The sequence below is a fragment of the Lutjanus erythropterus genome, chromosome 16, assembly GCF_056507025.1.
Source record: "Lutjanus erythropterus isolate fLutEry1 chromosome 16, fLutEry1.hap2, whole genome shotgun sequence".
Taxonomy (NCBI): Eukaryota; Metazoa; Chordata; class Actinopteri; order Lutjaniformes; family Lutjanidae; genus Lutjanus; species Lutjanus erythropterus.
The window spans coordinates 24,208,562-24,224,064 of NC_139332.1; the positions used below are offsets into that span (position 1 = coordinate 24,208,562).

Sequence of the window (15,503 nt, forward strand, 5' to 3'; positions counted from 1 at the left end):
TGGACACCAGTGGTGAAGGTTGACGTCAAACTGAAGGAGTCCTTGGTTGGCCCTAGGGTCAGAAGGGCTGTGGCTTCAGTGGTCACCAAAGCAAAAACTGGGGTGTGTGAGGAGGTCAGGGAGGTCATGGAGAGGGCCTTTTGGCCAGACTCGAGGAAGTTGACAACCATCAAAAGACCTAGGAAGGGAAAGCAGGGCTTGGCTCAGGCTATGTTTAGCAGGGGAGGAGAACTGCTGACCCTGACTGGAGATATTGTTCACCGGTGGACAGATCACTTTGAGGAACTCCTGAACCCAACCAGCATGTCTTCAGTGCAGGTGGCAGTTTGAACACATGGCCACACAAGCCTCACCCGTATCCCTGGCAGGATACTGTGGTAGTTAAGAAGCTCCTCAGCCACAAGGCGTCCAATGTGGAACTGATTCCACAGTGCTGGGCTGTGTTTGCCAACAAACCACTTCAGTTTCATGTGGAGGTCAGGGATGGTGCCTGTGGAACGCCAGAAATTGGAGGTGTTTTTCATTTTTAAAAAGGGGGACTGGAGTGTGTACACTCATCTATCGTCACGCTGTTCAGTCTCCATGGGAAAGCTTATGCCAGGGTTCTGGAAAACAGGCTTTCACCAACTGTTGAACCTCAGATTCAAGAGGAGCAATGCAGGCCCCATGCTGGTCAGCAAACAGTGGACCAGCTCTTCATCCTTGCAGGATTATAAGAAAGGTCATTCGAGTTTGCTCATCCAGTCCACATGTGTTTCGTGGACTTGGAGAAGGCTTGCAACCTCACTGTGAGAGTATGGGGCACTGGGGCTGCAGTGAAAGCTGTATCTGCATTCACTGCAGGAAGTCAAAGGCTTTTTTAGTGGGTTGTGCCTTGTCACAGATTCTATTTATGATTTTCATGGATAGGTGACAACTGGACCTCACACTTGCTTTGCTGCTCTTTGCAGATGATGTGGTTCTGTTGGTTTCATCAAACCGTGAATTTTAGTATGCACTGGAATTGCAATCAAATGTGAAGCTGGAGGGGGAATGAGTCAAGGCCTCCAAGCCTGAGGGTATATTTCTTTCCAGTAACCTGGAAAACGAGTTGGGAGCTGCTGCCCCAAGTGAGGGAATTCAAGTATCTTGGGGTCTTGGTCACAAGTGAGGATAAAATGGAGCGTGAAACTCCCAGGCGAATTAGTGCTGCATCAGCAGTAATGCAGGTATTGTACAAGACCGCAGAGTAAGAAAGCAAACTAGTTGACTAGTTGGTCTATGTTTCAACCCTCAACTATAGTCTTGGGCTCTGGGAAGTGAATAAAACAGTGAGATTGAGAATACAAGTGGATGATTTCCTCCATAGGGTGGCTGGGCTCAGCATGAGAGATTACAAGTTGAGCTGCTGCTCCTTTGTGTCAAAAAAAGCCAGTTGTTGTGGTTTAGGCATCTGATCAGGATGTTCTTGGACACCCTCCTTTGGAGGTTTTCCGTGCACGTCCAACTGTTGGAGGCCCCCCGAGTGTATTTCCAAAAAAAATACAAAAAAATCGCTAGCTCGGGAATGTCTCAGAATGCTCCAGGAGAAGATGGACAACGTTGCTGGGGTGAGGGACAGCTGGACTGCCTCGCTTCGCCTGCTGCCACCATGTCTCGGCTCCAGACAAGCAGCAGAAAATGGATGGATGCATAGATGGATAATCCAATTTCCACTTGAATTTTGATGTACCAGTAAGTCTGTACCAGACGCAGTCTGACAAATGTGAAGTGCCATTTATGATATACATTTTCAGTTTCAGTTCAACTGCATTTTCATTTTCTACTTTTCATTAACATATGAATTAAAATGACTAAATATTTCTCCGTTCACTGCTAGCTGATTCACTCTATTTCTTTTCTACATCGCATTCCCACTTGAATAAAGTTGGCTACTTCTATATTCTTTGCTACACCCTATTTCCCATTTCTGTAATATGTTCATTAGACTTAATTTGTGGTCGAATATGTTAAAAGTGAATCATTTCTTTCTCAGCAGGTATGTTCCTAACACAAATATCTGTGGGATTATAATTTGGCGGATTTGCAGCAAAGCAGGCTTTTACATTGCAGGCTGTGTGTAATGAGTGATGCTATTCATCCAGTTTTTTGGTTGAGATTGACTCCAAGTCACTGGGGGATAAGTGGTTTAGGAAGCGGGGAATGAGGAGCTTCCTGTGAACGACTGAGGCCAGAGGCAGATAGAGGGGAGCCGCGGCGCTCTCCTTCCTGTCTCAGTACTGCAGGGAAAAATAAAACACGTTGCCGGGTCATTTATTTCTACAGCGCCATTGAGTCATGACATAAAGACACAGAACACACAGGAACACACACATACATGAAGGCCCAAACACACAGAAGCACACACAAGCTCGCTACCCTTTGCCATATCTCACCCGACCCCACCAATGAAAACCGATATTTGAAGTCCATATAGATTTCCTTAATCAAACAGTAACAAAGTGCAGACACTACATTAATCTTTATGTATGGCAGTGTTATTGACTGGGGTCCTATGAGCCAAGAGGTGAGTGTATTAGATGGTGCCAAGGATGGATTGACTGTCGAGCTCTTACCCATTCTGCATTGCAGTTGGATCATATGTTAACGCCATGCCAGTCTGAAAGAGAAAAAAGAAACAGGCAGGATTAATCACAGATAAAGAGAGCTGGATAAGAAAGAAAAATAGATGACATCAACATGTGGACATGTGATTAAAAAAAAAACAAAATGCAGATAACAAAGCTGGCCATGAACTGTCCATCTGGTGACCAGACGAGAATGGGAGAGACAGGGAGCTGGGGTTGGACGTGTCATATCAGGACTAAAACTGAATAATTTAGAGTAGTAAGTTTGTTATTAATATTTTGAAGATCAGTTACAGATTCTGAGGATGGTATAAAGCACGGTGTCCTAGTACAGGTGTGTCATACATAACAGTCATCTGAAATGTCTTTTTAATCTGACTTCACAAACACATTTTTAAAAGCTTTTTTTTTTTAAATCACAAATCCGTCATCTGGTTTAAACTGGTTGCATCAACAAGCCTTTAGTCATTATAGCCTAATCAGCTCAACAGACTGGTGAAAACACACACAATACATAATAATTTGAACAATGCAATGTTCAATAACTAAAAATAGGAATTATAGCCTACATGACTGATTTGATCAGAATATTTTCACAAATTCATTTGGTGTTCAAGTTACCTATTACTATAATGATTACTTTTTTTTACTTTTTTTTCTGTCTGTATTTTCCTGTGTATTTGCACACCACCAAAGTTCAACATTCTGGGAAATGTGCTTATTCGCTTTTTAAGGAAGACATAGATCACAGATTAAAGAAATAGTATACACCATGTTAATTAGAAAGCTACAGAGGTGCTCTGGGCAGATCTTTTTAAAGACTGTAAACAGAGTCTTAATGCTAAGCTAAGCTAAGCTAACCATCTGCTGACTGTACCTCCATATTTAGTGTATAGACACAAGAATGGTAGCAGTCTTGTCATCTATGCCTTTGCGATATTGCACGAATAGCATTTCCTAAAAACTTTAACTATGTCTTTAAATGTAAAATTAGTTGGATTTGCCAAGCTGTTCAAAAACACACCAGTTACCAGGATGTCAAATACAGTTGGGTTGGAAAGACGCCTTGAGCAAAACAATGAGACAAAGAAAGAAATACAGGGGGAGGACAGGGTCTCTGCAGATACAGCCATCACCACACACTTCTAGTCAGTCATAAGTGATGATTGAAAGGAATTACGTATGAGTCTATAAATCCTTTATAAAGAAAATGTTGTGCATCATCACTGTCGGGCAGGAACTTTGTTTGTCCAAAGCTTGCCACATTTTGCCGGTATGTTCTGTACTATATGTCTCTGGAAAATCTGTCAATATGTTCCTGCACAGATGCCACAAAGATAATTTGCTGTACCTTTCTTGTACTTGGGGGAATAACGTAATTTTTTCCCTGATTCTTTTTGTTCCAAATAAATGAAATCAAATCAAAATCAACTCATTCCAAATTGGAAAAACTGACAAGTGACAAAGCCAATGTGGGAAAAAAGCTTAGTCAATAGGACAAAGTGAATTGGTATTGAAGACGGCATTTTTTTCTATTTCAATCACGTACAATCATGTTTTTATGAATGAGAGGAAATGAAGAAATGCCCTTTGGAGGGAAAAGGAGTGAGCAGAAAACCAAGTTCTTTGTCTGCTGATGCTATGTATGTGTGTGTGTGTGTGTGTGTGAGCGTGTGTGTGTGTGTGTGTGTGAGGCCCTCTTAGAGTCCAGGAGAGAAACCTGTGCGCTACAATCCGTCATCTGCATTCCTGAAGGTTCTCTCCCGGAGGAGAGCTAATCCGATTTCTTTTAACGGGAGGCTGCTGAGGACGGCAGATTTCATCAGCATACACACACACACACACACACGCACGCACACACACACACACACACACACACACACACACACACACACACACACACACACACACACACACACACACACACACACGCACGCACTCCCCCTTCTTGCCCTTCTCCTCTCTCTCACTTTGCTCTCCCTCCCTCTCCTTTCTGTCTTCATCTTCCTTTCTCTCCTTACCTTTCTCTCTTCATCCCTCACCCCCGTCATCTCTTAATCTACCCTCCTCCCATCTTTCTGTACCATTTTTTTGCCCTTGTCCCTCCAGAGGGCTACCTACACTGAGCTATACTGTTAAGGGAATAGTGTCCCAGAGGAGCAGGGGGATCAGTGAGCCTACAAGAGTGAGCAAAAACAGAAAATCACCACCGAATGAATAAGTTCTTGCTGGCACTAGGGAGGTATGGACATGTGTGTGTGTGTGAGTAGTCGTAGGTCTTTATGTTTAATTTGTGTGAGAGAACATCTGCACAACTAGTTAAAAAAGGCTTTCAGAGACATTTATCAGTCCATCCAAGAAGTTGTGATGTTGTAAATGCAACAATTTGTGCAGAATTCATGTGAATTGGTTGATTATGCATAACCTTACCTTCGGTACTCAATACCCTTTAAGGTATTTTCCACAAATCTGACCCATCATCGTAGCTTCCTGCCAGTTCTACCAATCATAGCAGTCCTGCACAAAAAACTCATACGTGTACAACTCAATGAACCAACTCAATGTTTTATTATTTGTTATTATGCTTGTGATTTTTTTTTCTAATGTTGTCTCAGTACTGAGAAGATTTGTCAGTGTTATTGACATTCATCAATGCTCTGAGCACTTTTATATTTTTATAATTTTGTGCATGCTGTTTTGATTGAGTTCAAGCTCCAAAAAGATTTTGCTTCTTTGTGCAATACCTCCCAGGTGCACTTCTACATTTACAAATAAAGCATAGTTTATTAGAATTTTTGTTATCCGGAGCCTCTTTGGTAAGGTTACTTGAAACACTCTGAACAAGTTGACTTTGATTTTTAATGAATTATACAACAAAAATGAAACTTTTTTTTATGTGCAACTTCCACTTCCTCCTGCAGTTTCATTGCTAAAAATGCCAAAAACATATGCTTTACACTTTTTTAGAGACGCTGCAGTAAAATTGAACATTATAGGCTGCAAAAAAAAAAAGTAAAAAAAATAAAAAGCTAATGATATCCTTGAGGGACTCATGTATGTAAAGCTGTAAAGATGCATCAGCCTGTGTGTTATTTTAACGTCTTCCACCTTACTTGTGTGTTTTCACCTTCAGTGTTTATGAATGTCCCGCCCTGCGAGTCCATATGTGTAAAGGTCCCTGCGTATGTATTTATATTCTCTATTTATACTAAATCTGAGATCAGGAGAGTCTCACTGCATGCCAGTGTGCATGTTTGTGTGTGTGAGTGTGTGTTCACATGTTCACTAATAGCAGTGGCAGACATGGCCAGCTGTCTGGTGAAGCTGATAACTCCCCTAAGTGCTGCCCTTGGTTCTATGTGCTGATGAATTCCACAGCAGAGAAGCTCCTGACCAGGAACCCTGCATGGTCAATGACTGATTACTAACACAAGCAGCTTTTGGCTGTGCCACAACAAGGAGACAGGAAAAGACAGAGACATTTTTACATGTGTTTTTGTCCAAACTTTACTCAAGACAGAAAAAAAAGCTCCACTATTTGCTGTTAAGGCACCTCAAACAAAGCTTGGCCCGGAGAACAGCTGCCACGGACAGACCTGGCTTTTTAAGGACAGATAGGATAAGTGTAGATACGCTTTAGAGGTGCACAGAGACGTTATCATCTGTATCTGTTCAACCAACAAAATTATCTGTCTCTGTATCTCTATGTGGATAGGAGGCCAGACCTGGAAGGGGTTTCTACAGGAAGTCATATTAAATCAGGTACATGTCTACATTTTAACCTAATATTCATTGGTAATTCAACTGTTGTGCCTCGCTGCCGGTACTGTCCACCGGTAATAAATGTCCTTTTGACCTAGTCTGTTGTCTATGTTTGTGTTTATCAAAATGAACTTGGATAAAAGTAAGAAGTAATACTCTGAACGTTACTGTGTTACATTTTGGAAACTATTTTGTCCAAATTAATAACAAGCACTTATTAGCAGTATAGTAGTAGATAGAAGAAATATTTTTTTCTATCATATTATTTGTTCTTTCCCCAATAACATATTCAGATTTGTGTGGACCGTCTGCTAAATTTGGTTGAAAACTAGTTAGACCGCACCGCATGCTGTAAATTTGATTATTTAACAGAAAGTTTCTGAAATATCCTAAGTATTTCTTTCTGTAGGTGCAGGAAAATGCCAAGATGTGATATTAATGAAAGTTGTAAAATAACTATCTTGCAAAGGTTAATGTTTTTTTTGTCTGTGCTCTTGGTTGTGCTAATGCATTTTCAATGCAAATGCATATTACAATACAAATAAGGTGCTTTAGAAAATGTGTGTGTACATGTAAGTATCCATGTGTGTAATACACAGATCCTAAAAAGGTTCGGGTGAGGACAGCCTATATTAGGCAGCTGTAAGGACACCTGTGCTGTACTGTTCTTATAAAGGAAAACCGAGCCAAGCCATCGCCTCCGTGTCCTCTCTCTCTCTCTCTCTCACACACACACACACAGACTGACCCTCTCCCTGCTTGTATTTTTGCCTTCCATACACAGATTCACTCTCTATTTTTTCTCCCCGCCTTGTGGCCACCACACACACACACACACACACACACACACACACACACACACACACACACGCACACACACACACGCACGCACGCACGGACACACACATACACGGACATCTGTCAGGCTTTCACACAGAGTGGAAAGCCGGATGTTTTTTTCATCTACACTCATTCCCCTAGAGTAGGTGCTTGAGAAGTGTGACTTTGAAAGTTTTTTGTGTGTAGGAGTGTGTGTGTGTTGGTAAAAGAGAGTGAGGAAGTGAGAAGAGAGAAAGAGAGAAAGGAATGAGCACCCATGGCGTTTGTGTCTGTGTGTGTTTCTGCGTGTGTGTGCAGCAGAAAAAAAAAAATGCAGTGACTAATATGTTTGTCAGCATGAGACAGCGAGAGACAACACTTTCTAGACTCCCACTTTGGGTAGTTTACAAGAAAATCTGTCATATATTTCTCAATCCTCACCAACAGCCACCCTGCAGCACTCAACCCCTTGTAACTCCTGACTGATCATGCAATGTGTTCCCTCTCTCTGTCTTTCTCCGAGTCTCAGTGAGTCACTCACTCTCTCTGTCTCTCTTTCTCTCCATATGTTGCTGTGGGATCTGGGAAGACTTCAAACACGCAGAAGAAGAGACAGAGAGACAAAAAGTGAAAGAGAAAGAGATGGCAAGAAGGAGAGAGCGCTTATAGACAGAAAAAAAAAGACAGAGGGGAAGAGAGTGAGGGAAAGAAATACAAAATATTGTTGTGACAGAAACAGGGAGAGGGTAGAGAGAGGGTCGTGGATGTGGTGCGCTGTTTCTCCCCCTCATACCTGCCACAGAAGCGAGGCGAGGAACGGCCTCAGCTCTGATAAACAGCCTAACATGTGATGCCTATCTCCCATCTGCCTCTGCCCTGCCTGCACAGCTGACCAATGACAACAACCATGCACACATGGAAACTATAGTACACTGTCCTGACCTTATAGGTGTAAATACATGCAGAATGCATTGCAATCTGACCAGCCGGACCATATCTGGAGGTGGTCTGCATCATGATCAGGTCTCAGCCAGGTGTAAATGTAAGGTGCAAGAAAAGAAACAGTTGAAAGGTTGTGAAACTGCGTCTTCTTGCTCTCTCAAGCAAGCCAAGATAAAGGACAACAAGTAGTCCACTAGGTCCTGCCCACCAAATTTGCATATTGAGATCTGGTTACACAAACAAATTGAATCAAATAAATTTAGCTACAATGAATATTTACTCCTTCTAAAAGATTATTTATTGGAAACTGCAAAGGAGGACATATCGCCTGAAGCGCTGTTGTTGGAGATGCTGTCATTTCAACTCTCTGATGACATGTCACGGTCATTTAATGATTTAGTACAGTAAATATATGACATGCATCTCCTTTACATAGCAGACAGAGATCATCTGGGTCTGAAAAGCCAAAGCAAAGTGCCTTAAACCTGCATTCTTATGTCAAAATGAGCCTACTTGTCACTTTTTATGACCTCAGTAAGCAGTTTCCTCATGAGTTTATGGTGTCAGTCACTAGTTTCAAGTCTTCTTCTATACAGCATTTCGTAAAAGATGTCAATATCTAAATAATGTATCAGATTGCACGTTAAGGGAATATTTGTCTGTAATAGTCCTTTATCCCTCACTAACATTAACATTTCCACAGCGTGCTGAGCATTAAATCTTAGATTTAACTTTACTCTGCTACTGTTTCTTTTCTTCAACTGGAGTTCACAATTAAAGATAAAACAGACCCATGTATAGGATAATATGCTCTTCGCCTTTTCTTTTTTCTCTTCCCCTATACGTTACGTGATGCAATTTATTTATTTAATTCATGTATTTCTTTTTCATATCTCGAGAGACATTCGTGATAATAAGGCTCGGCACATGTAGGTCCAACACAACTACATGAAGCCAATCAGCACAAATCCCAGAGCTCATAATGGCATCAAATAGAGCACACCTGTGGTTTTCAATGCAAGTACACATGGGAAACGCAAGTCAGAAAAAAACAATGATGAATCAATAAAGAGTATATATACTGAGGTGTGCAGAGAGATTTCTTTTCCCTGTATTTGATTTTCCAGCCTCCTTGTATCTTGGTTATGCATTCTGAGTGTGATGATCTTCACAAAATATGTTATGGAAAAGGACATCTAGCAGGATCGGGTCTGTCTTGTAGCAGGCAAATGACAAAATGGCAAACTTGAACTTATTTTATTCTTCACCTCATCCTGAGCTAATTCTAACGGGCTCAATCTGAATCCTGACCTTTAATTCAAATATTTCTCTGTGAAGTTAGGAAGCTAAAACTTCAATTCGAAAAAAAAACAACAAAAAAACGTCCTTAGTCTGAAGGTCTAAATCTCATAGCGTCTCCCTCAAGGACAGCAAAACAACAGCACATAAACACACACAGACATAAACAAATAAACGGCCACACACACACTCGCACGTTCAGCTGCAGATTTACACGTTCACACACAGTGCCTTGAACTCCGGCTGTTAAACCTCGGCCTCTCAGTCACGCCGCCGTGCCCTAACACAGAGTAATGTGAAACACGTCAGGATGGAGGAGGCCAGAGACAAAGACAGAGGTGGAGGGAAGGAGAGGAGGTGATACAGGGGAGGGATTTCTCCTGTATTTAGACAACAGGAAAAACTTTAATTTGAGATGAAAACAAAAGGAATTAAGAAGTGTGTTCAGAGAGCAAGCGAATTAAAGTCTTGCCTATGCCTGCATTTATTTTCAGCCAATTTATTGTACCAGTACTACAGACGTTAGCTGTGAGAGTGTGTCTGTGTGATCTTTCTGTCCTTTTCTCCAGTCTTTCTCTTTTTCCCACTCATCTCTTTACATTAATAAAGTGGTTTCATAACGAGGATGCACACAAACTTACTTCAACTTCTTTCCATCAGTTTCCACTGCCCTGGATTTTTCTCTACAGACATTGTATGCAATCTCTTGCCTCTTAAAATTCAGTTTATGTTTGGAAGAAGTTGATGACACGATCCTTCGCTTCGGCTGATGAGTGAAACAACTTGTTAACGTGCATCTGCAGACGCCCTCATTCTTGCTGTCCTTCCACACGAGGATGTTGTCTTTTGTGAGGTTAATCAAGCCGATTGTTCAAAAGTTTCCTTGCCATTCAGTGGCATTCTTCCGCAAAATAGCCCCTCATATAAACAAACTGGATGACCGTGGAGATAACAGTGCACACTGACATCAAACAAAGGAGACAACAGCGTGCACTTTCGCTGTCTTTTTAAATATCTTCACCTTGGCAGGAGTTTTCAAAAAGCTCTACCTTAAATGCTGTTTGTGTGTGGATGAAAGGCTGAAACGCACAGAAAAAGGTATGTTTTTTGGACAGGGCCTAAATCCCCCTCCTACCAGAGAGAGAAAAGCAAATGATGGGAGATAGGATAAAATCTGTTTTTCAAATATTAAACCAAAAGCCCACCATTTCTCTAAACGCTAAGCATGTTAGTTGCTGTAATCCCACAACATGTAGGATATAGAACATGACCTACTTAATATGACTTCTAAATAGTAAATACATGCTTCCTGGGTGGAAAAATGTTGCTATGATGATGTTATCCAGGCAGTACTAAAGTACTAAATTAGTAGAATATTAACATATTTTACAGGCAGTAGGTTCGATGCGTTCGTGGTAAGGAGCTGTTTAAGTTTCAGGAGAAGGACTGTATAGAATGTAGAGGTCAGGGGTGGGGAATAAATACAGCAAAAGGACAAAAGGGGTGTTTCCTCCATTTTGGCAGTGCAGGATTCTTATTACGCCGTTCACACACACACACACACACACACACACACACACACACACACACACACACACACACACACACACTCACATATGTAGACAGTCATCTCACTTTACCTCAAGTCAACTGAGCTGACCCTGTCAATGTGTGGGCCTGTGAGGGGATGTAGCAATGTGATTTAGGTTAAACACGCTTCACTGGCTTATAGGTGTTAGGGCTGCTGAACATGTGATGGACAGACACAAACACACACACGCATGGCGAGCGTAATACGCTGCCGATATCTCCCCGACACACACACTTCCACTGCCCACCCACCCACACAGGCACGTAGAGAGCATGTGTTTCCTGAAGGACAAACATTTCATCTCTCCTGGTCTCCCCTACCTTGCCGTTTCAGCACAACTGTCAGCCTCACTGAGCGTGCGTGTGTGTATGTGTGTGTGTATTAACTCTATTCTATATAGTCCAGTCTGAAGCACTCCTCCACCTGTCTCCTCTGTGTGTCCTTCCCAGTATAGCTGGTTGGCATCCTATGAAGAGACTTTAACCTTGTCTCCACATGTTGCTGATGAATATGTTTCCATAGCGCTGTATCCAATTTCTGGTTTCCCAGCATTCTGATGTATGGCGGGAATATACGTGTTCAGTGAGGCGTTTGGCTTGAGATGCAATTTACCTGACAGCGCCTATACATCCGGGGATGGTTTGATCGATATCTGGGGTATTTTTCTTTTCTTTTTTTTTAACAGCTCCATACCTTAGAGTAAATACAAATGACAGGCAGCAGAGGTTTACATAAATCCAGATGTTGTAGTTGACTTCTCAAGGGGCCCTGTGAGCGGGGTGGGGCCCGCTATTAGAAATCCCATTACCTCAGAGGTAAACGCCTTGTTTAGAGCGTCATCGTGTTGGAATGGAAAGAGTTTAACAAAGACGACTGACATTTTCTGGGCATATGTGGGTCTAGTTATCAATTCTTAAAGAATAATTACTGTACTCAAGGAAATGGTAACACTTTATCTGAGGGGGTGTACATAAGAAGTCATTACACTGTCATAACCACTTGTTTTCATTCCTTAATGCAGATGATTTTAGTGAATAACAGGAGCAATATGCAATATACAGTACATCTTTTAATTTTATTTAATTTTTAATTTTTTTTTTTTTTTACAAAATTTGCTTAACACTTGCGTAACACTTTATTTGAAAGGGCATACATGGGACTATCATTATACTGTCATAACCATGTCATGACACCTGTCATTAATATGAAGTACTCTTTGCGAAGGTTTATGACTATTGCCATCAAGTGCCATTCAGTCAATTATGTCTTCTTTAAAGCCAAGTTGACATTGTTTTTTAATGTCTTTGTTATGACAACATTTTTGTCTTGGTTAATATCAAGTTGTCATAACAAAGACATCTCACTGAATGTCAACTTTGCATTGAAGATGACATAATCAACTGAATGACACTTAATAACAACTGTAAAAGACATTCATATAGATATCTTAATGTTAGGAGACAAACCTTCTCTGTGTTGCATTTTCTGCTGTTATTCACTGAATTTGTCAATGTCAGCATTAACGAATAGAAACATGGTGATCAGATAAGCATGCAGTCCTCATGCTGGACTGTAACACCTGTCTCTGTCCACCCTATGACTTTTGGACTGTCAGAGTCAGTGTGCATTAGAGCCGCAATGATTAGTTTACTAACTGACCAAGACAAGATTATTTGCCAACGATTTTGGTATTTGATTTTCTGGTTCTAGCTTCTTAAATGTAAGGAAATGTTGCTCTACTTAAATAATCTAATTTATGACAGTGAATGAAGAGTCTTTGTGTTTTGAACTGTTAGCTGGACCAAAGAAACAATCTGAAGACGTCACTTTTGGTTCAGGGAAACTGTGATGTGCATTTTCCACAGTTTTTAAATTTTGTCATAGACTAAACTACTAAACTACTAGACTAAACTAAATGGATTAATCATGGAAATAATCAGCAGATTAATTTGTAATGAAAATAATAGTTGGTTGCTGCCCTAGTTGGACAAAATATCAAGTTGGCCATTTATACTGAATACTGGAGTCTATGCCAAACAGATTAGGATCTTGCTGAAAAACTCACGATAAACCAAGGAAACAGATTTTGCTAAAAAATGTTTGCTAAGTTATGATTTGTCCTTGTTGAATATTAATATTGCACCTATTTTCTATGGTTTATAATTTACTTATATCCTTGGTGATCCCATTACTCTAAATTAAGCACCCCTGATGTGCTGGCAGCTTGATGAGTAAGCACTGAGAAGCTGAATGCAAAATGCATTGTTCCTTGTAAATATATGCAAAAACTGTAAAAACTTTTCTTGGGATCTAATTTGCGGTGAGATCTACACTAAAAAAAAAAACAGATTTGTTCTGCCCTCTACCAGCAAGATTGCTTTTCAATTGTGAGTGTAAATAGACTCTTTATGCTTCTGAGACGTGTTGAGGGACGACTGCTTCTGCATTGGTGTATCGTCTTACCTCGCCTTCTCTGTGCCACGGCCTCCCGTTCTGAGGGTACTTGCTCTGGCTCTGGCGTTTCTTCTGCCCTCCGTCGGCAAATTTGCACAGCAAAGGCTCCGTGGGAGCTGCAGAGAGAGAGAGAGAGGACAAAATTATGTTAGGAGGACTTCATCCTGTGACCCCTCAGACAGGACAGGACAGAAGCTCTTTTGACGTGTGCTGCATCTCTCTTCTTCCACCATCACATCTCTGTCTCTCCCTCCTCCCACCCTCCTCTCCGCCCTCCTATGGAGCTCCTAGACAAATTCCCAGACCGACGATGTTGGCAGGCCCTCCCTACCCGAGCCCAGGCTGGCAGCCCATGAAAGAGCATTGCAGGGTATTGTTGAAATAATAATCACAGTAATCGCTCTTGTAAATACCTCTGAGATGGTAATGCAGGACTGCTCTGTCAGCCAAAGCTTATTTCTAGAAGGCGTTCCTGTTCCTGACGTGTTATCCCTCTGTGTTTTTTTTACTTTAACAGCCATCTTCTATTTTATTTGAAATTTTATGCCTTTTTCCACTCCGCAACCGTCAGCGCAAGTGTCTCAATGTGTTGTGGTGTTTGTGCAAAGACTGCTGTTCTTGGAGTGAACACTGGGGGCAGTCTCATCATTTCTATCATCAACCGGCAGGAAGGCATGACATGAAGTAGCTGTTATTAATCCAATTAAAAAAAGAAAAAAGCCCTCTGTGCTGCGACCTCATCTCAGCCGCTTCTGTATCAACAGCCTTTTGTACGGATGATTGCCGATAAAAGGTTGATGAAAGTGTTGCGATGACCTACGTCGCTGTAAAGATAACTTCTCAAAGGGCACTTTCTCACACTCGAGCTGCAGGTGAGCACCAAAAGAGACAAGAATGGATTCGGAGAAGAGGACTCCCTCATGAGATACCGCAGAGAGAGGGGGAGAGAGGAAAAAACTGAAGAAAGACAGGCTCAATGAAAGAAGAGAAAGACGCAGAGAAAGAAAAAAGTTCTTAGTGAGCTTTTCTCGTGAGAAACGGGTGGCTCTCTTGGCTGGGGATCTGGGGGTCTTAGCAGTGTCCGTCCCCTTTTTAGTCTGCGTCAGCGAGATCGGAATCTCTTTGGAATCAGTGGAGATGAGAGAAGAATGGAGACAGTTGGATAAACTAGAAGAAACACAGGAGTGCAGACAGAGGAATAGAAACGAGACGGAAAAAAAGGGAAGATAAGAGGGAGAAACAAGGAGAAAACAGACGTAGAGTGAGAATTTACACCAGGATCAAACACTCGTACAGTTCAGCAGTACTACAGTACACACTGAGCCCAAGAGCTTGTCCAAACACTGAACCACTGCTGCCCTGCACCTGGTGGCTTAGAAGGGACCTGACGGCTCTCCTGTCAACGCATTCGCATTACGGGCCTGGCAGCTCGTGACACGGCCGTCGCTCTGTGACGACACAGGCCAGTGACGGGGGGCTGTCTGCGGGAGGTGAGCAACGGGACCTTTCATCACGTCGTGCCACAGATGACACCCACCGAGAGAATTGTTGATGCTTTAATCTGCGCTGCCAGATGTTAGAGGTGCTGGGGCCTTGATAATAATGCAGCATCACAAGACAGGAGAGAAGGAAATTCTATCGGGATTGACAAGGCGGTGACAGCTATAAAACAAGCTGAGGCGAAGTGAACTCATGACGCGGGAGTTTTTCGGCTGAATTAAATTATTTTCCAGTTTACAGCTAACAGAAAATCTCCTGACAGAAAATATTAGGCCTTCCAATTACCACCATTATGACTGATGTTAAAATACAGTAGTGTAGGCCTACAATTCAGCTTCAGTTCACACAGGAAACAGGTTATTACCAATTAAAAGATTATGGATTGTTGACTGTTGACTGTTGTCAGCCACAAACACATATTTTGCATACTGCAATTAGTTTTTTTGTTGACCACCTCAGATTTTTATATGCAAACTAAATTATCTTTGGTCTAACTTTTTCCAGCTGGAGCTCAGTTAGTTCTTTGTGGT

At 41.7% G+C, this 15,503-nt stretch overlaps 1 protein-coding gene across 6 annotated transcripts in view; it reads right to left on the bottom strand.

The window, feature by feature from the left end:
• LOC146313145 (RNA-binding motif, single-stranded-interacting protein 3) overlaps positions 1-15,503 on the bottom strand; it is a 400,986-nt gene that overhangs the window by 42,468 nt on the left and 343,015 nt on the right. For all 6 annotated transcript variants that reach the window (XM_084738573.1, XM_084738576.1, XM_084738570.1 and 3 more), the window contains 2 exons: positions 13,483-13,589; positions 2,595-2,638 (listed from right to left, as the gene is read on the bottom strand). In XM_084738573.1, coding sequence (XP_084594699.1) covers positions 2,595-2,638; positions 13,483-13,589 — 151 coding nt within the window. The remainder of the gene's footprint in view (positions 1-2,594; positions 2,639-13,482; positions 13,590-15,503) is intronic.